Raw genomic sequence first — 25,113 nt, 5'->3', positions numbered from 1 at the left:
CGCTGACCCCACTCCAAGTGCCACCCCCGCAGTTCCCACTGGCTGGGAACCACGGCCAGTGAGAGCTGCAGGGGCGGCGCCTGAGCACGGGGCAGCATGCAGAGCTACTTGGTTGTGCTTCCGCATAGAAGCCGGAAGAGGACATGCTGCTGCTTCTGGGAGCTGCTTGAGGTAAGCACCGCCTAGAGCCTGCACCCCTGACCCTCTCCCACAGCCCTGATCCACCTCCTGCCCTCCGAACCCCTTGGTCACAGCCCGGAGCACCCTCCTGCATCCCAAACCCTCATCCCTAGCCCCACCCCGGAGCCCACACCCTCACCCCCGCACACCTCCTGTGCCAGATTGGAGCCCCTTCCCACATACTGAACTCCTCATTTCTGAACCCACCACAGAGCCCGCAACCCCAGCCAGAGCCTGCACTCTCTCCTGCACCCCACCCACCACTTTTGTGAGCATTCATGGCCTGCCATACAATTTCCATACCCAGATGTAGCCCTTGTGCCAAAAAGTTTACCTACCCCCGATATAGCCCATTCCAGCAAAAGTGAAAGTGTCTTACATGGAATGTACAAGAGTGCTCTTACCTACACACAATCCTTGCATTAAATAATCTTGAATTATTGATTCTTGCATGCCTCGTATAGGTGGATGGCCCTTGCACTTTTGCTGATTCTGTATCTGTAGGCTATTTATTGGTGCTTCACTTTCATAAACAGTAAATGTACTTGCATATTTAAAAGAATGGAGCCCATTTTGTTTGTAAAAGTTTATATAAAGTCAGATCTTTCTATAGAGAAAGTTAGTGGCCCACGTAGTCCATTCCTTCCTTTACATCAGATACAATGCACTTAGGCAATTGCGCATATATATTTTTACATACTGACCTCTGCTTTAAAATAGTTATCTACCTCTATATCAAATGGATGACAATTACTGGAATGTGGCACAGTCTAGAACCACTAATAATAATTTTCCCTGGTTCATTTAATGACCTTGCATTATATTCTCTCACTCTAGATCACATCCCTATCTGTGACAGTTTCTCTTCTGCAACCTCAACAACCAAGTATAAGAGGTTTATGTATGAACACTTCACCATGAATTAATCTAGCTACCCCTCACTATATCACGCTGCTTCACCTGAATACCTTTAAGTTAAGTGCTTGAAACCATTCCTAAAGTTCTGTATAAAGGTTTTGGAATTCTCCTCCCCACACAAAACTTGTTCCCTTTACACATACATGTACATTACCACTGCTGACTTTCCATGCTGTAGCTGTGGACTGTGACCCGACACATAGCATCTTCCTATTATTGCTCACCATCAGCCATTTTGCCTGTTTTTTGGTTGTTTTTTTTTTTTAATTGGTATAGACTGTACTTACCCCATTCTTTCCCACTGTTTCACTTGACATTTCATGAAAAATGAAATGCTAGCTTCTTGGTAAATGTACATTTCCTTAGTCTTTTCAATATTCCTATTTCATTATCTTCTTTACAGTCACCTTGCTACTAGCTTTGGGTCAATAAATTTTGTACACTGGAGGCTTAGTTAACTAGTGTAAAATGAATTTGACCTTATGCATCTAGTTTCATTTTCAAAGTCACTTCACAATATATGAAACAGAACTGGTTTCAAAATAAATCTCAATAAGATCTCACTTGTTTGTTCTGTGTAAAAATTTACTGACATTATATGTAACAAGTTTCTGGACCTCACAATATTTTAAATCCCGAACATGAGTTGCTAGTCAATTTCTGTGTTAAAATACTACATGGAAAGATTAAAATGGAGACAAGCTAGGATGTGCAGAGAAATTGTAAGTTAATACTACAGTGATGTCCTTAATCAGAGCACGACACAATTATTTACAGAGAGCTTAGAAATCCCTGATGAAAAGTGCAAAGTATATGTATTTTCCTCTTTGAATGCCACTTAATTGCCATGATACTTCTTTGACTTTAGTGTTGCATAGTTTCTTCTCTTCTGGATATTTCTACACTAGAATCCTAGCTTAGAATTTCTGTCACCTTGCTTAGGTGTAAATGAACTATCTTACATACATTCATAAAAATGTATTTTATATAAAAATAAACAAACATATCTAGCTTTCAAAACTAAATTGGAAGCAGTGGTTTCCTGACGCTCCAGCTAGTTTAAAAAATTCAAGACATAAAACTATGGTTTGTTTGTTAAATTGAAATGCAATTTAAAATGAAACCTCTTAAGACTTACCAATAAATCAATATATATAATAGAAACTAAAAGTTTAAATTAAACACTGCAGAGTGCTGCTAAAATTAAAACATGTTCATTTTGTCTCCTGTAACACAGTAATCATATGACAAAGGAGCAACTTAAATGACCCTTATGACCAAATAAATTATATAAATCCTAAAAATAACGAAATATTTCAACTATTTTAAGATTATGTAACATTTTAATGTGGCGGCAGGGAGATGAAAACATGACAAATCATTCCATTAAAGCAATTTCCTGTGATATAATTCAATTCCATAATAAAAAAGATTATGTGATTATAGCTTTCAAGCCTGAAACCTGTAATATTTATTCATAAGACATGCATAGTGTAGTAAGGTAAGATGTGATGCCAGCATGCCATTTTTTATTATAGTCCAGGTAGCCATTCCCTAGCATATGATACAGTGCTTCATAGTTACAGTAAAAGAACAAAATAGCTTGGATATAAAAAGACTGTAGACAAAAAAAAAAAATGCAGTGGAAATTTTAGCACTTCACCAGAAAAAATACTTGGTGCTCCCCTTCTGGCTGTACAATTACTGCTATTAATTATGTTAATGCACAGAAAAGTTTTCTGGCACAAAGGAATTATGAAAAGTGCATTTTCTCTCTATTCAGAACACAAGGAAGAAGGAAAACTATTTGTTTGCAAGAGAACAAGACGGGCAAGGAATATTTTGATTCAAGCTTTTAAAAAAGTATTATAGAGCGTGGAGAAAGCAAAACAAGTTAAGCATTTTAATTTATCCAACACTATCAGTTTAACATAAGAAATTTAAACATATGACCTCTCCAGAAAGGGTGTTATGGAGGTAATCTGGGCCTAGAGCAATGCACAGAGAATCAGGAGATCTATTATTCCCAGTTTTGACATGTACAGGGTATGACCTAGAGGAAACCAAGGCGTGAGATAAAGTGACCTGTCCCTGTAAAATGGGGATAATGACATTGCTGTTCTTTGTAAAACTGAGATCTAGGGATAAAAAAATACCATAAGAGCTGAGTATTATTGTTCATCATATTTAAAATCAAAATTCTGCATAGAGTTTTTATTTAAAGGTGCCCAAGAACATTAAAGATTGGTGACAAAAACAAAGTATTTCTTCCATCCTTTTCTCACTAAACAAAATTAAATGGATTAAAAACACATTTTGTGTAAAAAAAAAGACTGAGCCAAGCGTGATGGTTGGACCCTCTGTCCAGGATGTTACCTGATGTGCTGCGGTTCCACTGAGTCCGTTGTTCCACCGAGTCCGTTGTTCCACCAGCCTGGGCTTCCTCACCCTGTCCTTGCTATGCCAGGCCCTCAAGAGTTCTCTAGCACAAATACAGGTAAGGCCACACCCAGCTGCAGACAGACTACAACCAGCTCAGGACTTTACTCAGCACTAATGTGCACACCTCCTTTGGCGTGTAAACCTAAAATTATACCGTCTTGTTCTGTATAGAGAGATCTGTACACCGTAAGCTCATAAAAATTGCCCCCTCCCTCAACGTGGAGGGAGATATGCACAGCTCCCCATCCCCACCCCAAGATATGAATTGCACAAACTGGGTTTTGGTATAAACAAGAAATAAGTTTATTAACTATAAAAGGTAAATTAAGTGATTATAAGGGATAGCAAACAGAACAAAGCAGGATTACTGAGCAAATAAAAATACATACAATTTAAGATTAATTCACGAAGGAAACAGGTACAAAACGTAATTTCTTATCCTAAATGTTGTTTTTGGCAGGTAACAGAGTTTCTGTAGCATAAAGTGCCAGTTATTTCTCTTTACAGATGAGACCCTTGTCTCAGCCTGGACTCAGCCCTTGCCTTTCCCCAGCTTAGTCCCTTTGTCTCTTCAGGTGCTTTCAGCAGTCTTCCTCCTTGGGCTGGGAAGCAGTGAAGAGCCCTGATTGACTCACTTCCCAGCCTTAAATAGGATTTACATAAGGCAAGAATCCTTTTTTCCAGTGGAAAAATATCAGCAGTATCCAAGGTTGTACTTTGGTGACACCATTAGATGACCCTGAAGTGTCAAAAGCAACATCCAGGAAGCTGCTCAGGAAGATGGGAGATTAGTATCTTCGAAGTTCTATTAGCCTTCTTAAATAGCTCATCCAGGCTGATTGCCTACTTTCTGGTGGGCGTTCCCCCAAGCACTCACACAGGTGTAATTGTCACATAGTCAATATTCCTAACTTCAGATACAGAAATTATGCATGTATACAAATTGGATAATCACATTCAGCAAATCATAACCTTTCCAATTATATATTTTATGCAAGATGGGTCATGTAAGGTATCTAAGTTATGCCATATTCATAATAATATTTCTGTGAAGAATGTGAGGTGTAGCATCACACCAAGGTCTTGCATATTTTGAGCCTAAAATTATTTACTACACATTTATATAATCATTAAATATATTGGATATCCCTACATTATACTGAGTACTCCAGCTGACCGATGTTACTGAAATGGAAGGATGATCTGTGGCAGTTTAGTCAAAAGTTTGAGCAACCCAAGAGAGAAAGATTTCAGTAACATTAGATAACTCAGCAGAATTTGGGCCATAATGGATCAAAAGTTCTTTCCTATTTTGACACTGAAAGCCAGTAATTTTCCTGCCAGCAATCAATAGTTCCAAACTTGGTGTAACTTTCATAGCAAGCAAATAAGAAATATTACTTTAAATATAGATTGTGGCATAAAGTTGGCTTGTCATATCACATTCCAAATAAGTATGATTACAACATAGGCCTGGGGGATTGCCCTGGAGGCATCATCAAATTGACACATCTGCCTTTTGCTATTAGCATGGATAGAGGAAACAGCCTAAATGGATTGGACATATTAATTCAATACAAGTCCTGGAATTCCTGACAATCCTTTTCACTTTTAAAAATTCAGATGTATGCAAGATGCAGACAGAGCACTGGATGGATAATTATGCTTTTAGATCTCAATTCCCTTGTACCAACTTAAACCAATGAGCTATTGTCATTTTTTTTCAACATAAGACAGGCAGAGACATACAAGTCTAAAATTATTTGTCCAATATTTGACTCTACATACAGTAAACAGATCCATATAAGTTCTTGTGCTTCTAGGAACTATATGCAACAGTTAGTGTCAAGTGGAACCAATACATTACGAATAAATATAATAATAATAATAATACAATGCTAGTAGGCATGGTGGCAGAGTGGTTCAGGTGCTCAGAACCAACCCTAGAAGTTGTTGGTTGGAGTCTTGCTTCATCACCTCCTTGCTTCAGCACCCAGCTGCAAATGGGTACCTGGATTCACTGGGTTAGGGGAGTCAAATGTGGCATAGCTACATCACTCTCTTGCATATTATTGGCTATGGAAACTGCGCTGAACGCAGCTCAGAGCAGACTGACTTTTTCCACTTGAGAAATGTAAACAACATCATGGAGTGCTGGCATTATACCAGCACAATTTGAAGCACTTGACTCTGATTTGAGACTAGACACTATTGCCCAGGGTTAAAGTAAAAGTATCAAACTAAGGTTGTAAAGAAAAGCATTTTTGCTTTAACCACAATTATGATTACCTGTATGCATTTTTTGAAACTGGACGAGGATCAAACTTGAAGAAAAGTATGCACATGGGTAACAGCTGGTGAAAACTTGCTTCTTCCAAAAGGGTTAGTGGAAGGTCATACTGCAACAACCTGTGAACAAAATAAATGCAATAAAGGAAATTACATTGCAATTTACAGAAGCATAAGCTTACATCCATTCTGGAGTAAAAGTTCCTGCAGTTACCATTAACAGCATTGCATATTGAAATCAACAGGATTTCAATGGCATGTTTGTCTTAATGGACGGTTTGTCTGCAAAATTCCTCACTATTGCAACTTCAAGTGTTACTTAAATAGGAATTCAATTCAGAACTTTGGCAAAGAAACAAGTGACAGGAGAATACTGATATATTCTAGGAGCAGTACCTAGAGCACTAACTTTCCTGCCAAAGCAAAGAAGACCAAGGTTTTATCTCAGAATTTTCTACTCACTGCCAGTACAGTGCAACAGTGATGCTCTTTGGTCTACACCAACAAATCTGACAAGACATTCTTGTCAATGTTTTTTCTTTAAAAAGCAAACTTAGAGAAGCACACTCATGTATACTGCAGCAGCAGCTGGAAAAAGTGTAACCAAAAGCGTTTGATGAGAAACTAAAAGCCTTATCTTTTCTGTAGCGCTACCCATTAAAAACCAGGAGAAGAGAGACAGTGTAGTAGAGGGGAAAAATATCAGTGGCAGCAGAATATATATTGAATACAGTGGGAACAGAAGTACATTTAGATAAACACTGTTTCCAGCATTTCCAGTAACTTTTAAAATTCTGACCACGTTTAGAGGCATGACAAATGTTCTTTACGGATCAGATACTCGTAAGGGCTTTCAAATATTTTCCTACATTGACCCAATGGAAACTTGTCTGGTAATAAAATTGCACCATGACCTTATTTTTTGTCACAGCTGAAACAAACAATTATTAGAATCCTATTAACTGAGCATGCTTTAGCCTGTTCCACTGCTATGGACAGCTTCCCCTGTGTGAAAGTTTTTAGAGTACAGAGATGGGGATGAATGAAATCAAAGTCTAAACTCTGTAACCATTCTGAGTGATTAAATTTAATTTTTAGTACAACTCACTTCAGTCACTGCACACCACAGCAAAATAAATTAAAGATTTTATAAACTCAAGAATATGGTTGAAGAAATAATTATTCTTTCATTTCTTGATACACATACTGATTTTAATTCAGTCTTTTCTTTTATACCACGTTGCTAAGCTCTCCCATGTTTTAAATTTCAACAGAAGCAAGATTTTTCCACAACAATTCACACTAATTCACTTTTACCATCAAAAGCAGAGCTATGAGCACACCATTTCTACAGATTTACATTAGCAGCCTGACACAAGCTGCTGGCTTCTCCAAAGTCACAGTTCAGCATCACAACTGACCTGCTGTCACTATCATGACACAACAAATTCAGCCTTCCAGTCACCAATATTCTACAAAGGACTCCTCTGCTGCTGCAGATTATTTAATCTGAAATAGAACCAATACAATGGACAGAACTGTGAGGGGACAGAAAGATAGGCTGGGGGGAATAGTATTTTAATCTCTGCTCCTATACATAAAGTAATTACTCTTTCAGGCAGTGACTTGAAAAGTTCTGATTTTTAAGGCTCTATTAGATAAGGACTGTGATATTTTAGCTATATGGAATATATTTTCTCTGTTAAGATGGGATACCATAAACTAGTGACTAAATTGCTGTCCAGCTGGCACTGTGGAAGAGAGAAGTAAGTCATGCAGTAGATTCTCCACCTCAAAAATCCATGCAAAAATAGGTCACATAGTGACAATGAAAAAATCTTCAGTGTAAGGGAAAATAAAATGTAAAAATAGGACAACTGACTCAGTACTCAGGTGTTGAATGGAATGCATGTATAGAATATCTTCTTTTAAAAGGTAGAGATTTGAAACATCATAGGACTCCAGCACTTCTAGCAACAGCAATTTTATTTTTTAATTTAAGAAAACAAACACGTCAAGAGAAGAGACATAAGATTGCAGACTGATGATATCCCACAGTAGCCAGTTCATTACAGTTGAAAGGGATACTTATGTCATTAACTACTGCCCTATATTGGGTGGAATAACAATTGTTTGAACCTCGGAATTTAGTGGTAACTATTAAGCTTACAGAGATTCTTCATTACCTGTCAGTTCTAGCCATGTATATCAAACAGGGTAGCTGGCCCATTAAATGAACCTAGGCTCAGAGTGCCTGTTCCACTCCAGATGCTCCCAGTGGGCCAATTAAGAGGGCAGGGCACTACCTGGGAGGCTATAAGCTTTCGGTCAGGAGAAGGGCAGGAGAGGAGAGCTGCTGGAAACAGAAGGTGGTTCCTAGGAGAAGGCTGAAGGCAGGAGAGCAGAAAGAGGTTTGCTGGCTGGCATCTCCAAGCCTGCGATCCAGGGCTGGAGAATTAGCAAAGGGAGATGCCTACTGGCTCTAAGCCAGAGTCAAGCGCAAGAGAGAGTTGAAGGAAAGGGGAGTAGTGGAGGAGCTTACCAGATGATGTCTCTTTGCTGGAGAGCCAGCTGCTGAGGAACAGTGAGAGGACTGTAGGAACAAGGATGCTCCTCTGGCAAGGATGCTCCCAGCACAGAGGTTATGCGAGTTCCCTCTAGGAAGAGCAGAGTGGCAACCAAGTAGGAAGGGATGGGATGACTGTCCTGGAAGAGGGATGGCGGAAGACAGATAAGGAGCCTGTGACGCAAACAATGAAGTATGGTGAGAACAAGAACTGTATGTACTGAGGTGATAGACATGGACTACGTTTTGGCATTTTTGTTACAAAACTATTTGCACAAGGCTTTCATAATAAACAATGCCTCTCCTGGGGACCAGTTTAATTAAGAGTCTGAAGCAGAGTCCTTTGGGTTACTCAAGAGGGCAACTGAGGTGAAGGGCCACTTGCAAGGCTGTCCTGAGGGCATGCTTGGTAGGAGGCCACTTATTTACACCATGACACTCTCTTTCAAGGCCCAGTCCAATACTCACTCAAGGGGATGGGGGAGAGGGGACAAACATAACCCCACTGATGGAAGTGGGGATCAGGCCCTCAAGCTTTAACCAGTAAGGGAGATACTAATTAGATTGCAGGCTCTTTGAGGGAAGGACTGAGTCTACCTGTCTGTGTGCACAGCATCTAGCACAGTGGGGAGATATGTTCTTGTAATACAAATTGTTCCTCATTCTTGACCTGCTCCAGCACTTGGTCTCTCAAGTCATTATGACTCACATATTTAGTCCATAAACTGAGACCTAGCATGGAGTTTTCAGCACAAAAGGAATATTTTAGCTGAAGTTATTACTGACTGAAGATTGAGTTTAGGATAGAAACCACCTTTCAACTCACTAGATATTACTGTAACACTAACGAAAAACAGCCTAAGAACAGATTTACCTTAGCTGACAGCTTTCTACCATTTCTTTCAACTGTTGTGCTCACAGACAATGCCTTAATTTAATTTAACTGGCAGTCAGTCCTTGAGAATACCTTGATTGAATACGATACTTAAAATAAAAGACAATGAATGGCAACTGTCCAGCCCCATGTTTATGCTGGGCAAAAAGTCTTCTCTCTCTTTTTCAAATTCCAGGGGGGAGAGGAAGAGGGGGCTGTCTGCGGTCAGAGATATTTATAGGATTGAATTTGGCTGGTTCAAACCTCTGGGATTTTTTTTGTTTTATTTAAAAAAATATATATATTCAATTCTTCAAGGACCCACAGTTAATTGCAAGTTATCCTCATAAGCTCTGTTAAAAAAAAGTGCCAGAAGTTTTTCTTCCTTTTTATTAAAAGAGTATAAAACATAAGATTTCTGGTAATGAGAATCATGTAATTCATGGACAACAGTAAACAGGAGTGCTATGCACTGCCAGAGTGTTTCAACAACTTCTTTCCATTCCTGTCTCATATCTAAAAGGGTCTTTGTGGGGCTTGGGCTGCATACTTCACTAGTACAAGGCACTCTGGATTTGAGCATTTTTAACAAAAAACAACAAGACAATTATCAAATTTTAGGTTGTTCACAACTGAGCTTTCCATAATCTAAACAGCAAGTCACCCTCGGTCAATTAAGGAACATTATTTCCTGATTTGGAGTTTGCCACAACATAGGAAGTCAGCGAAGAGGAAATACAAGATTGAAAGGAATATGTCGTCTTTGTTCTCCCAACTGTCATGCTAACTTCATACAGTCCAACTACCTCATTACAAGCATTCCTTCTGCTATTCTCCCAGATGCCTTCTCTGCTTTATTTTCACAGAGTCTGGAAAAAAATATTCAGCAATATGGACAAAAAGGGTGAACACAATCTTAATCTGTTTGTACACAGCACAAAAATATAAAGGTAAGAACATTAACAAAAACATGCCCAAAAGTTTTAAAAATGAGAAGAGCTGGAAAGTTGAGCTTGCCCTGACCAGGACTGGGCATTGTCCTCCCTGTTTTTGTTGGGCAACTGTTACACTGTACAAGTGGAAGAACTTATTTGCACTTTGTGCACTTATTAAAACTTGCCAGGTGAGTTGAGAGATTTTGCAGTCTTTCAAGAGGCAAAGGATTTTAAAGATGTGTCCTTATTACCAAAAGTGACACACAGGTTCCTGTGCAATAGAAGACTGTCCATAAAACACCAAGTTAAAAAAATGTATTAACTGGCTGGCTCAGGGACAAACCAAAATGTTTCACAGTTGATCCCTGCTCCAGGCTAGAAGAATGATGGCATCAGTCCTCTCCGCGCTTTACCCGGCGTGAGTTTATGAGACTAGCATTCTTCTACACCAAAATATATCGGCTAATTTGAGGAACAGTATTGATGACTCAGAAGGAAGCCCCTTCCAGTCCTCATATGAAGAATAGTCCATACATGGTAGCACGTGAGTTAGAAGGGGGTGGAGGGAGGGAGGGAGAACTGGCAGAGATCCCTGGGACTTCTTTTGGAAGAATGGGGAAGCCCACTGATTGAAGGCAAGGAGTATAAAATACTTTAAAACAGACATGTCAGATTTCCATCAGCAGCAAGAGCAATAATTGTCACAGTTTTCATTCGGTGTCCTGCCAGCTCATTATTTGGATTAGTCAATCAACAAGCCTATTGACAGTTGATTGTTCATAACTACTCTTTATTTTATAAAGAGGTTTCAGTCTCTCTATTAGATGATTTGCAGAGTTGATTTTGATCAATAAAACAATAAATTCTGTTACAATATAACAACATTTAGCTGTTCGTACCAAGCCACTGGCCAACACAAGACTCAAATAAAAATGCATGGCATGAAACAAACCTTGATCTTTAAATAGCAACGAGAGAGTAGGTTTTTTCTCCTTGTAGTTTTGTAATGCATTTTATAGTTATTTGAAGGGACATCATTTTTCAACTCTTCACTTAAATACCTTTCTAGAAGATATGAACTGTTTTCCATATTAACTTTGCTCATTTGACAGAAGTCTCTCACTCACCCCACCTCTGTTTCTAATGTAATTTGAAATTAACAGGACTTTTACTTGCTGCTTTTGTGAACAATTGATACCAACCTCCTAAAACAGGCTATGTCTTGCTGGCTCTGAAACAGAGCAGCATAAACTTCTGTAGGTCCTACATAGTTATGTGTCTTTCATTATTTAGACAGCTATGGATGTAAAAATAAAGTTTTAGAATCAAGAACACTTTTGAAACCACAAGAATTGAAGTCCAGATCCTCCTCAGTGCAGTGAGGAGACTTATTCGTTTAAGAAATAAATTCAGTGCAAAACGGAACTGAAAAATTGTAGCATTTTCTTTGGTCAGAAATCAATACATTTGCTACACATCGTGCTGGACAATTCAGACCCAAAATTTAAGTAGAAAGAGTGGGTTTAAAAAATAATTCGTATAAATATCATTTTAAAAATTTAAGCAAAGACTGCTGGATTAAGATGAAGTTCAACACTGTAGTAGCATGCCGCAGAAAAACAACTAGAATAAAAGTAATGACTTTAGAAAGTAAAAGTTATTCATTGTTGCAGTGCCCAAGAAAACTACAACTTTAACCTCTTTGTGGCTTCCTGGAGGGCACCCCATTTAAATCACAGGCTTCTAGCAGCCCCGTGACTCTCCAACCCAAAACAAAGGATTTAGTTGCAATTTCTCCTGCAATTCACTGAGATCACCTTAGCTACTCTGACTTTAGTTCAGCATCTGTTGTTAGGGGCAATGAAAGGGTTAACCAGTGACCAGCCAGCACTCATAAAGCAAAGTATTATTTATTAACAAAAGCACTAGAGGAAACGTACGTTAAGAACAATATGCAAGTCTAGCTTGCATGCGGCTAACTTTCCAGGTGTCACCCTGCCATCTTCCATAGGAAGAGCCTGCCAAGTTTGCAAGTACTTCAGGTCCTCTTCCTGGGCCTGTCCTTCTGGTCAGTCTTTTGTCAATCCTTGACTCGGGAGAGACTGACCTCCGTCCATAATATAGCAACCATTATGGCTGATGGCATTAAAACTACAAAAAATGATGTTGAAGAAAGCTAATATGGATGTTATAATACCAACCTCCTTACTTTTTACAGTGATACAATCTAGAGAAGGGTAGGAACTCACGATGGACCCTTCCACTGCAGTGATGCCACCTGTATTCCAGAGACACCACTAATCCAGGCCACCCACTCTGATCAGAAGTGACTTTAAAGTAACTGAAATGGACATAACAGTTCAGGGAGGTCAGATTTTGAAGTAGAGAGGCAATGCTGAAGGTATTTGGAAATCTTTTCATACATACAGGAACTAGACTGAACAGGCTTAATAGGCGATGTTTGAACTCTGATGCAAATGGTATCAGTTGTATAGTTATCAGTTTAGTTTGTAAAGCATTTTTACTGATCTTTAATAGCAGTTAATACACATACTGTTACAACATTCAAGACATTATAACATAGTTTTTTCTGAACAAATAGTTGGGGGAGGGGCAGTTAGTGGATAAGGCAGCTGACTTGACTCAAGATTAACCTAGTTCCTGAGGGAAAAATTCACAAACAAAAGCTATCAAAATATAACATCGTCGAAGCCTAATGGTGCCTTACTTACCAACTTGTGACTCAGGTCACAATTCAGATTCAGGTCATTAGCTCTGGACAAGAACTGACCTGCTTGACTCCAAGCAGAGTGGAAGTTGCAACTAGCACAGACAGTCAGGCTATGGCACAGAGGAACTGGGTGTCTTGTGTCTAAGAATCAAACATTTTATTGGATGAAGGAAGTGAAATTCTGGTTGTTTACTGGAGAACAAAAGAGGATGTGGGCAAAAGGTCTAAGCAGAAATTTAAAAACGCTAGATATTTACATAGTTGGTCTGATATTGTAAGCAAAATATGGGGGGGAATCTAAATGTGTACATTTAAATATATACAGTGGGGTCTCATCTAAATGTGTGACAGTTACAGCTTTCTACAAATGTTTTTAAGATTAATAGGGACAACCCTGTGAACACTAACTATGACATCAATAGGACTACTTACATGCCTAAAATACCAAATTTACCAAAACACACGAATTTACACACTTTTTTGGAAGTGCTTTTTAAAAGAAATATATAAATATAATTTAAGTTACATTTGAAAAAATGGACTTTTCTACATAACATTCTACCTTACGATGGTCTTCAATGCAGCTGGCTTATTGCACATCTTGCAATACGCATATCCTGAAGTACCACTATAGATCAGTTACTGCCCTAGCTGGTTTCAGAGTGGTAGCCATGTTAGTCTGAATCAGCAAAAAGAACGAGAAGTACCTGTGGCACCTTAGAGACTAACATATTTATTTGGTCATAAGCTTTCGTGTTATATTTGTTCTGTTCTTGCAAGCAGGGCAAAGAAACAAATATTCACTGTGTTTTCCAGATCTTGGAGGTACAGAATTGGTGTGAGCCATTAGTTTAGTACTTCTACTACTTGCATTTATTTTTACAAATTTGGATGGGCTTTTTATGTTCCTCTGGGATCCATTTAAGAAGCCAAATCAAGAGATCTAGCCTACAAAGTGTTTTTAGCTCCCTAAATTACTTCTTCAGGCACAAAGGGTATGTCTATACAGCTAAGAAATGGGCTTGGGTTCCAGCCCAAGCTCTAAGACCCTGCTTGGGCTCCAGCCTGAGCCTGGAAGTCTACATAGCAGTGAAATAACCCCGCAGCCCGAGCCCCACGAACCTGAGTCGACTGGCATGGGCTAACTGTGAGTTTGTCTTTTCTGTGTAGGCACACCTAAAGAGCCTGGGGTGCGGGGAGGGGGGGGGGAAAGAGAGAAGGAATAGATATATAGGTTTATTTCATTTGCTCAAAATAATTTTAGATATCAATTCAACAGAATCCAGACCACAAGCTTCTTATCAATAAAAGTTTAAGGGCTTTGAACTAAAATTACAAGACAATTATGGAATTATGGAAACATAGGGTATGAAAATAAGGAATCAATACTCAAGTTTCAATACAGAACTACAGAGCTGAGATGTGTGGCTGAGAGCCTTGAAAAACAACTCAGTTAAGGAATGTGACTTTCATCAGGCAAATGGTGTAACAGGAGGGAGTTCTAAATAGCAGGAAAGACAGAAGTTGAGGTATTGCTTTCAGGATGAATTATAACAGTTCTGGTAGGCAATGAATTCCAGTCTGACACACAGCTATATGAAGAGGCATGAATTAAGAGGTAATATGAATGATCTTGATATATCACTGCTCTGCAACCTTCCAGCTCAGATTGACCAGGCACCTGCCCCACATATACTTTAATCATGTTTATTGGAAGATTTTACAGTGATATACAATAGAGACTGGAAGTGTATATTAAAGACAGGAGATTGCCTATACCTGTTTGGAGTGAGAATGAGGCACAGATGATAAAACTGATTTCAGCAGACAACACAGGTTGGGCCTCTTCACCTGTAAACATTTTAGGGCTGAGTTCTGGTCTACGTTTCTACAGCTACAAGTAAATTCTGGATGTTATATAAAAACTGTTCCTTGTAAGTGAGGAGGGGCTTGTCTAAGTTATAGCAGCCACTTTTTAGATCAGGAAAGCAAACTTTCATTCTACCATATGTGAACTGATGATCTCTTAAAAATAGATCCTAGGCTTAATTCTACGTAACAAAGATTTTGTACTATCTGCCTGGGTTAGTGTTTAGTACCTTTCATTGCTGTATATTTCTGTAACTTCACCAATAGTCATCTGCTTTTTTATTTTGCCAACATATTGTTCACTGAAGTTAAACAAAAGGTTTTAAACCAGACTACTGCTGCTTCCTCTCTCAATTTCTTAGTATTTAGCCTCTTGTGGTATCACCATTCCACTAGTTATCCCATCACAGACCTGCCATCTTGACTGGAAGTTAGTTTGTAATTTAAGACAGTGGAAAAAAAAATTACTTTTTTCACTTAGTACAGCACATGAGACTATATATGCATATATGCAGGGAGCAGAAATGTTGAGTAAGATTCCACTGAGAAGTTAAATAGCCCAAAGTGTCTCAAGGTGGCTACCCAAAAATCAGACACATGAAAAACTGTCTGTGCATGGTCACAAGTCTGATGGAGCTGGCATTAGAACTTGGAGAGGGGGGTCATCTCAGCTCCCTGTCTGGTGTGCTACCACATTATCTTCTATAGACTGGCCCAATCTTTTCCCTCCAGCAGTGGGACCAGAACAGGAAGATACTTGCAACCAGATCCCATAGCAAGCATTACAAATTGTAAGGCCACCCAGAAGCATATTTCCCAGTTTCACTCAAAAATAAAGGAAAACGTGAAACTGATGCCTCATTGTGCAAAACAAAATCATTCTCCAGTTTGTGGGGAGAATTTAATGGGAAAAGGTTAATCAAAATAAAGATACAAAGATGAAGCTAACATTCTCTTCTAACAAAAATCCTAGAGTATTTGCGCTGTTCGATAGGCCCATTATTGCTAGAGAATGAATGAATATTAAAAAGTTGAAGATGGCTCTTTAAGGTCTTCAGCATAAATAAAGAGTGAATGAGTTTATTTGGCTCTAATCTCACTGTCTTTAGTGAGCAAAAGGAAAGATACTAAGGTTGGAATGATAGCAAAAGCCTTCTACTGCTACAATGGAATTTTCTTCTACCACTGAACTCGGTTATTACAAACAGACAAAAACAGATAGTCAAACAAGAGTTGCAAATATTCTGCAATTAAGTATTCTGCTTCAAAATGCACTGCTGATTCTGAAAGTGACACGAGTGACAATGCAGGTAACTGGCATTCTTATACTAATCATTACTCTATGCTGTCAGACTGTCATCAGTCATCACAGTGTGCCGTTCTATTGCAAGGGGTCTGTTAAAATGCATGATCTGGTGTCTGCAAAGAAAGGGTGTGTGCACGGGAGGAGGGGCGCACTTCAAAAGGTAAATGCACAAAATATGTATTCTCTTTTCATTTGGTTTAGTATCATTTGGCTGAGACCCATTTGGCTGATTAGGAACAATTAGCTCACAAACTTTATGTATACCCATCTTGCTCTGAAGAACTGTCAACAGAAATGTCTGAAATAGAATGCATAACAAATGGCTTCATGTTTTTGTAAATAAACCATCATAAATAACATCTGTCAGTTACCACTACAATGTCAACCACTACACAACTGATCTGAAACTGTTCTTTAAGCTACATACTAATGGACAGCTAAAACTCATTAGTTACTAGATCCTGATAGTTTTATGTGGTAAACAATAAATACGTAATCTATTTTACTCACTCTTTTGAATTTGCCTTAACTGACCACTATATCACTAACCCAAGGAAGAATCTATTTGTCTCCATTTTCTTTCAGTGCCATTCTTAGTGCCATGAGAATGCACACTGAAATATAATTCAGACACTATGAAAGTATGTTCTATTTGACAAGTCAAAGATTCAAAAACATTTATTCACTTTCAACCAAGAAAGCCCTTCTCACAGCTGCCTTATGTTTGAGCCATTTCAATAATTCCCCTTTGCATTCTTCTCATGTAGCATGTATTCCTTTTGTGCAGCTATCTGACAGCAGTTTCAATTGCATTTGGCTTGAGCCCAGTGGTTTGTACAGAGACAAACTGGACAAGATAGATCTGAGCTGTTTTTATAAAAACCACCAGCAACAAAAAGCTATGCTTTAAGCCACAGAAATATGGTGGCACCATGGTAAAGTAAATAAGATGTGGATTTGAAAATATTTCTCCCATCTCAAGAGGCAGTTTATTGAACAGAATATGCTGGGTTCTATACAGACTATCTTAACATGTTCAAATTCAGTATAGAGAACAAACACATTTGAGCACCATTTTCAAAAGCAGCTCATTTTTCAAGCATTTACAGGATCTTTGACTTTACCGCCCCACAGTAATCCTACTGTCTTCAGTAACTTTTTTAAAAACAGTGGAAATATAAAGAAAAACTGTCAGCCTTGGCAGGTGAGCTTGCTGACCTATTTTGACAATAGTCTTATTTTTCATCCATATTCTATACACCACTTGGGGATGTGTTTTTAAAAGCAATCTTTTCCTAATAAGAAAAGTTCAGCCATCTAAGACTTACAAACTGGGGTACCCAGACCAATTTGCTTGTACTATCTTTTCTGGCATTTGCCAATTATATGCCTAGAAATATTGATTAAAAAAATCCACCCAAATTCCCCTTTAAATCAAGAGTTAAAAGAAAAGGATAGCCTATTGTGAGATAGAACATTTTAAATCACTGATAATAGTAAATTAAACTAACTTAAACAATATACATTGATTTTAGCACCTAGCATTATGCAGGTAAAAAGCAACTCTTCTCATAAATACTGTTTTCAAATTAAACCACAACATTGGTTATTTTATATAAGGGTAACAATGAAAATATTTTTATGCTATGTATAAAAGACAAAGCAAGATAAGATATTCACATTTGATATTTTAGGTATTTACCAAGAAAAGCTCAGTTCATAGTCACAACCCAGATCTCCCTGAAGTTCCTGCTTTTCACCCTAATTTCCAGCTGAAATAAAGGATGCACAGATCAAATTACATGCCTTGGGGGAGTAGAAGTGATGAGAAATGAAAGATATATTGGTCTATATTGTTTTTTTCATTATACTTCCCACCAATGCAACTACACTGGTGATAGCAACAGCGAGAACTCTAATGCAGACAAGTAGGTATCCAAGGGCTTGTCTACATCACAAAGTTGCAGCGCTGGTGAGGGGGTTACAGCGCTGCAACTTAGGAGGTGTACACATCTGCAGGGCATCACCAGCGCTGCAACTCCCTGTTTGCAGCGCTGGCCGTACTCCCGTTTTGTCTTGGGTGTAGAGGATCCAGCGCTGGTAATCAAGTGTAGACACTTACCAGCGCTTTTCTTGACCTCCGTGGAATAAGCAAGTATCCCAGCATACCTGAGGAAGCCTCTGGTAATCAAGCAGGTCTCCTTCCCCGGTTTGCTCTCGCGTTCCCCGAACCCCGAGCAAGCAGGTCTCCTTCCCTGCGGTTTGCAGGGTGGTTCGGGGAACGCGAGAGCAAACCGCGGCGAAGATGGTCTCCTTCCCCGGTTTGCTCTCGCGTTCCCCGAACCCCGAGCAAGCAGGTCTCCTTCCCTGCGGTTTGCAGGGTGGTTCGGGGAACGCGAGAGCAAACCGCGGCGAAGTTGGTCTCCTTCCCCAGTTTGCTCTCGCGTTCCCCGAACCCCCGAGCAAGCAAGTCTCCTTCCCTGCGGTTTGCAGGGTGGTTCGGGGAACGCGAGAGCAAACCGCGGCGAAGCTGGTCTCCTTCCCCGGTTTGCTCTCGCGTTCCCCGAACAAGCAGGTCTCCTTCCCTGCGGTTTGCTGGGTGGTTCCGGGAACGCGAGAGCAAACCGCGGCGAAGCTGGTCTCCTTCCCCGGTTTGCTCTCGCGTTCCCCGAAGTCCCCCTTGAAGCCGCCCAACAGCGCTGCAGTGTGGCCACATCTAACACCACTTGCAGCGCTGGTTGCTGTAAGTGTGGCCACTCTGCAGCGCTGGCCCTATACAGCTGTACTAATACAGCTGTAACAACCAGCGCTGCAAAATTGTAGATGTAGACATACCCCAAGTGTTGATCTTATTCCTCTATTCTAAACTCTGGAAAATGTGACATCCATCTAGGTATTTTTTAGGTAATGTGTCAAAAAACTTAGGAGACCAATTACTTGCCAAATGCAATATGCAAAAAGCACTGAATCTAACTAGGAATAGAATGAGGTTTCCCATTTAGAATAGTCAGGTTTTCAAAGAAAAGTTTGTTTGTAACAGATAAGGGAAAGCAAGGTGTTCCAGTCCAGTATTTTGGAAGAAATTGTCCCATTACAAAATACCTTTCTGTCCAGAAATACTCCAAACAGTAAGAGAAGTGGTTGTCAATGATCACCTGTAATTTATGGAGAACTATACGGCAGTCCACAAGCATTAAACTGTTTGTGAAACCAAACATTGAGAGATTTGAGTTTGGTGTGAATGGAGGTGGTTCCCTAAATGGACATCTAAAAAGTGGTCTGAAAAATGAAAGCTGAAAAGCCACTGAATTAGGATCATGGGAAACAATCCAGTTTCTTCTTCTTTCTTGTCACTTTCCTATTCTGGTTAGCAACTTTCACAGCCTTCTTCTAAAACACATGATCATATGCCAGATTGTCATGCAGATTGCTCCGACGTCAGCTGATGTCCAGTCCACACACTGAGTCTTTGGTCTCCTTCCATCCATGATCATTTCAAGAGCCATCCAACAGATACAGCTTTCAGATCTCTACAGAATATGCCCATAGCACAATAGCCTAGCCTCCCTCAGCTTGTCTTCAATTGACGCAACCTGCATTAGGCCTCTCATAACCTCATTTTATTTCTTATCACAGAGCCTTTGACCATCTCAACATCTTGATTTACATGATGGACAGAATACCGGAAACAATCCAGTTTATTGTACACATTTCCGTGGAGAAAGCCTAAATTCCCAAAAGTTTGCAAGTGTTCAGATCTCAGCAGGTGTCTTATTTAGGTACATCTCAAATAATTAAACTAAATATAATTTCTCAATTTGTTTAAGTAACTGAAGATATTTAATAAAGAGCAAATATAAGAACAGCCTTACTGGGTCAGACCAAAGGTTCATCTAACCCAGTATTCTGTCTTCTGACAGTGGCCAACGACAGATGTCCCAGACAGAAGGAACAGAACAGCTAATCATCAAGTGATCTATCCCATCATCCATTCGTAGCTTCTGGCAAACAGAAGTGAGGGACACCATTCCTGCCCATCCCGGCTAATAGCCATTGATGGACCTATCCTCCAGGAACTTATCTAGTTCTTTTTTGAACCCTGTTATAGTTTTGGCCTTCACAATATTTCCGGGCAAGGAGTTCCACAGACTGACTGTGCGTTGTATGAAAAAATACCTCCTTTTGTTTGTTTTAAACCTGCTGCCTATTAATTTCATTTGGTGACCAGCCCCTCTAGTTCTTGTGTTATGGACAGGAGTAAATAACACTTCCTTATTTACTTTCTCCACACCAATCATGATTTTATAGAACTCTATCGTATCTTCCCCCTTAGTTGTCTCTTTTCCAAGCTGAAAAATCCCAGTCTTATTATTCTCTTCTCATATCCAAGCCATTCCGTACCCCTAATCATTTTTGTTGTCCTTTTCTGAACCTTTTCCAATTCCAATATATCTTTTTTGAGATGGGGTGATCACATCTGCACATAGTATTCAAGATGTGGGCGTACCATGGATTCATATAGAGGCAATATGATATTTTCTATCTTATTATATATCCCTTAATGATTCCCAACATTCTGTTCACTTTTTTTAACGGCCGCTGCACAGTGAGTGGATGTTTTCAGAGAACTATGCACATTGACTCTAAGATCTCTTTGAGTGGTAACAGCTAATTCAGACCATATCGTTTTATATGTACAGTTAGGATTATGTTTTCCAATAGTGGGCTTAGTTATTGGATGCCTTGTTACCAAGGAAACAGAAGGTCTATTCCATGAGACAATGTGTTGTTGACCACTGGTTTTTATTTTGCAAGTTCCCTGCTTGCACAAGTCAGCCATAAAGAGGAAAAAATAAAACAAAAAAATACAACAACAGAGACCACATCAGCAGGCTTCCAGATTGCTCAAGAGTTGGAAAAATACAGCGGTTGGCCCCTTCACAATTTTATCAAAACAGGGGAAAAAGTCAGCCCTCCACCGAAGACCACATTAGCTGCACAAAGCAAGAGACTGCCACTGACAGGACTGTGGTACGTAAGATGTGTGTAGGGCTCCTTTACAAGATGTAAACATTAATACTTTCTATCTTCAGCTTATCAATTGATCCCTCTGGGACTACCCTATCCTACGAGGTAAATCCACAGCATACTGCCTCTCCCCCACTCCAAGAAGGCAAAGTGCAACAAACCTGACCTGTAGGAAGAAAGCATTTAAAAAACTGGCAGACAAGGATGGGGAAAGCTCTCTTGCTCCCATTTCTCAGGAATGCTGCCAGTCCTCCTCCACTGATCAACCTTGTGTTTCTGGAGAGCTGCAATCTCCTTCACCAGATTTTTTGCCCCTCTTTTTGGCAGGACTGATTGTTTAATTTTCAGTTTATCCCACCCCTTTGTTTTCTTCCTCCTTGAAGAATAGAAATTAGCTGAAGCTGTTTTGAGAGATGGATCCTTAAAGATTTCTCCCTCCAGTAACATATCAGACAAAAGAGAAACAGCCCCATAGTACAGCTCTGGGATAAAAAATAGAAATAGATCACTAAATATTTAGTAAATTCACTAACACATCTCAGTCAACCTCAGATCCATAATCGTGATTGCCAGTAAAATTAATCTAGCAAAGGGAAGAAAATGATCATAGGGGGCTGCATGATGCTTAGTGAGGCCATTTATTCAGTGGTTAGAGCAGAGGCCTAAATTATATTTTCAAATTAGGTTAATTAGACATATTTTAACTGCTCTGTATATCAATTTCTTTCTCTGTAAACTGAAGATGACTTCTAATACATACCCAATCTTTGTAAAACACACTTCATCTGAGAAGCTTGTGGTATTCCACAGATAGTGTCAAGGGTATGCTCCCCAACCCCTCAGAATCAGTAGCATGCTCTGCTCATGGAGTACAAGAAGGCAATAGCACATCATAGGCCTGGTCTACACTATGCGTTTAAACCGATTTTAGCAGTGTTAAACCGATTTAATGCTGTACCCGTCCACACTACGAGGCCCTTTATATCGATATAAAAGGCTCTTTAAATTGGTTTCTGTACTCCTCCCCGATGAGAGGAGTAGCGCTAAAATCAGTATTACCATATCGGATTAGGGTTAGTGTGGCCTCCGGGCAGTATCCTACAGTGCACCACTGTGACCACTCTGGACAGCAATCTCAGCTCGGATGCAGTGGCCAGGTAAACAGGAAAAGCCCTGTGAAATTTTGATTTTCATTTCCTGTTTGCCCAGCGTGGAGCTCTGATCAGCACGGGTGGCAATGCAGTCCCAAATCCAAAAAGAGCTCCAGCATGGACCGTATGGGAGATACTGAATCTGATTGCTGTATGGGGAGACAAATCTGTTCTATCAAAGCTCCGTTACAGAAGATGAAATGCCAAAGCATTTGAAAAAAAAATCTACAGGCTACACAGTGCTACGTGACAAGCATAATGGGAAGCCAGAGACTCAAATGGACGCTCATGGAGGGAGGGAGGGGGTACTGAGGACTCCAGCTATCCCACAGTCCCCAGCAGTCTCCGAAAAGTATTTGCATTCTTGGCTGAGCTCCCAATGCCCGTAGGTTCAAACACATTGTCCGGCGTGGTTCAGGGAATAGCTTGTCAATTTACTCCCCCCCCCTTTGTGAAAGAAAAGGGAAAGAAATCATTTCTTGACTTCTTTCAATGTCACCCTATGTCTACTGAATGCTGCTGGTAGAAGCGATGCTGCAGCAGTGAAGTAGACATAGGGGAGACACTCCTCTCCCCTTCCCGGTGGCAGATGGTGCAGTAGGACTGGTAACCGTCCTTCTTATCAACCCGTTGAGTGCTCCTGGCTGGCTTCAGGTGAGGCTGGCCGAGGGCGCCTGGGTGAAAATAGGAATGACTCCCGGTCATTCCCAGTAGATGGTACAAAACGGCTGGTAACCGTCTTCAACATAGCAACTGGGGGCTGAGCTTCAATCAGCCCCATCCCCTTCATGTGAAAAGAAAAGATTCTGTACTGCCTAGACTATCATAGCGGTGGGATGCTGGGCTCCTCTCCCCCACACTGCTTATGTCCTACCTGGACTATCATAGCACCGGAAGGCTGCCTCCCCCTCATTTTATCTCACTAAAAAAACTCAGTGTTTCTTATTCCTGCATTCTTTATTACTTCATGACACAAATGGGTGGGGGGCACTGCCACGGTAGCCCAGGAAGGTTGGGGGAGAAGGGAAGCAACGGGTGGGGTTGTTGCAGGGGCAACCCCCGTGAATGGCATGTAGCTCATCATTTCTGCGGGATCTGACACGGAGAAGCTGTGCTCTCTGATACACTGCTTCTCTAGTACATTTGCCCCATATTCTAGGCAGGACTGACTCTATTTTTAGAAACCATAAAGGAGGGATTGACTCGGGGAGTCATTCCCAGTTTTGACTTTGCGCCCCCGGCCGATCTCAGCCGGGGCACCCATGATAGCAGCAGACAGCACAGAAGGGCAGATAACCGTCATCTCGTTGCCAAATTACACTGGTAGCAGACGGTACAGAACGACTGATAACCATCTCTGCTATCATGCAAAAGCAAATGAATGCTACTGTGTAGCGCTGGAGTATCGCCTCTGTCCGCGGCATCCAGTACACATACGGTGACTGTAAAAAAAAAAGCTGAACGGGCTCCATGGTTGCCGTGCTATGGCGTCTGCCAGGGCAATCCAGGGAAAAAGGGCGCAAAATGATTGTCTGCCGTTGCTTTCCCGGAGGAAGGAATGCCTGACGACATTTACCCAGAACCACCCGCGACAATGATTTTTGCCCCATCAGCCACTGGGCTCTCAATCCAGAATTCTAAGGGGCGGGGGAGACTGCGGGAACTATGGGATAGCTATGGAATAGCTACCCACAGTGCAACGCTCCGGAAATCGACACTAGCCTAGGACCATGGACGCACACCGCCGAATTAATGTGCTTAGTGTGGCCACGTGCACTCAACTTTATACAATCCGTTTTATAAATCCGGTTTATGTAAAATCGGAATAATCCCGTAGTGTAGACGTACCCATAGACTAGGAACTGGCCAAAGAAGATCCTTTAACCTGGATAGGCCCCTTAAGCAGTTCAGCAACCTACTTTCTATATTAGTAAAAGTGTTGAGTTTAATGCTAACAAGATAAGACCTTAGAATTTTGTGTGCGCACATATGTTTTTTCTTAGGAGCCATATACCAGAACAGAGCACATGTACCCAGAACATGGAGTATAATGAGAAGTTATCAGGCTTAAGTAAATTACAATGCAGTATATGATGGCAGAAACAGTAAGTATGTAGTATTTCAGACAATAGAAATGGGACAATTTGTCTTTGTGCCTCATACCACATGCTCCAACATAACTCTCAGCAGACCCATAACAATACCATTTATAGTCTATGGAAGCCTAATAAAAGTGTTAGAAAATGCTTTCATGCTACTTCGGGACAGTGACTAAGATCGTCACTCATTAATCATTTTACTGGTAGACTCAGGCACACAGTATTCATAGGAAGACTGGGGTTTTGCCACTGTAAATTTTCTAAAATCCACTACTGGAACTGAAAGTAACTTAGTTTCATTACTATAGAAATGCAGAGGTCCAGAAACAGTTTTGTTTAACCTTTATATCACAGCTGCTATAAAAGTTACCAGATTTCTGATACAGCAGTTTGGCAACGTTTGTTTTGTGGAAGTCAATGGTGGAAGGGTCAATTGGCAAGATTTTGACCCTGACCACGAACTTGTATTTATTTATGTTGCCAACATTGCTGAGTTTTCTAACATCTTAGAAGACAGTCCTTTAAAATTAAAAAGCAAACAGAAGAAACTAATATCCTGTTTTATTGTATTAATTCACTAATAAAATTACTTAAAAATAATCAACTGTTGCTTTTACAAAAGTAGGTGTTCAGTGGGTTTTAACTCAGCATAACAAAGCAACAGCATGAAATCTGCCTTTGGCTGGAATTCAAATCTCTGCCTACCTATCACTAATAGGGCAAGA

At 40.2% G+C, this 25,113-nt stretch overlaps 1 protein-coding gene across 5 annotated transcripts in view; it reads right to left on the bottom strand.

Annotated features, from left to right (window-relative positions):
- TANGO2 (transport and golgi organization 2 homolog) overlaps positions 1-25,113 on the bottom strand; it is an 83,539-nt gene that overhangs the window by 54,684 nt on the left and 3,742 nt on the right. For 2 of the 5 annotated variants that reach the window (XM_050924112.1, XM_050924117.1), the window contains 2 exons: positions 8,372-8,569; positions 5,830-5,949 (listed from right to left, as the gene is read on the bottom strand). In XM_050924112.1, coding sequence (XP_050780069.1) covers positions 5,830-5,885 — 56 coding nt within the window. In that variant the 5' untranslated portion in view covers positions 5,886-5,949; positions 8,372-8,569. Of the gene's footprint in view, positions 1-5,829; positions 5,950-7,250; positions 7,339-8,371; positions 8,570-12,936; positions 13,023-25,113 lie in introns of those variants that run through there. The other 3 variants (XM_050924115.1, XM_050924116.1, XM_050924113.1) reach the window with 3 other exon arrangements.

Source organism: Gopherus flavomarginatus, chromosome 15 (genome assembly GCF_025201925.1).
Source record: "Gopherus flavomarginatus isolate rGopFla2 chromosome 15, rGopFla2.mat.asm, whole genome shotgun sequence".
Classification (NCBI taxonomy): Eukaryota; Metazoa; Chordata; order Testudines; family Testudinidae; genus Gopherus; species Gopherus flavomarginatus.
This window is presented reverse-complemented; position numbering and strand designations above follow the sequence as displayed.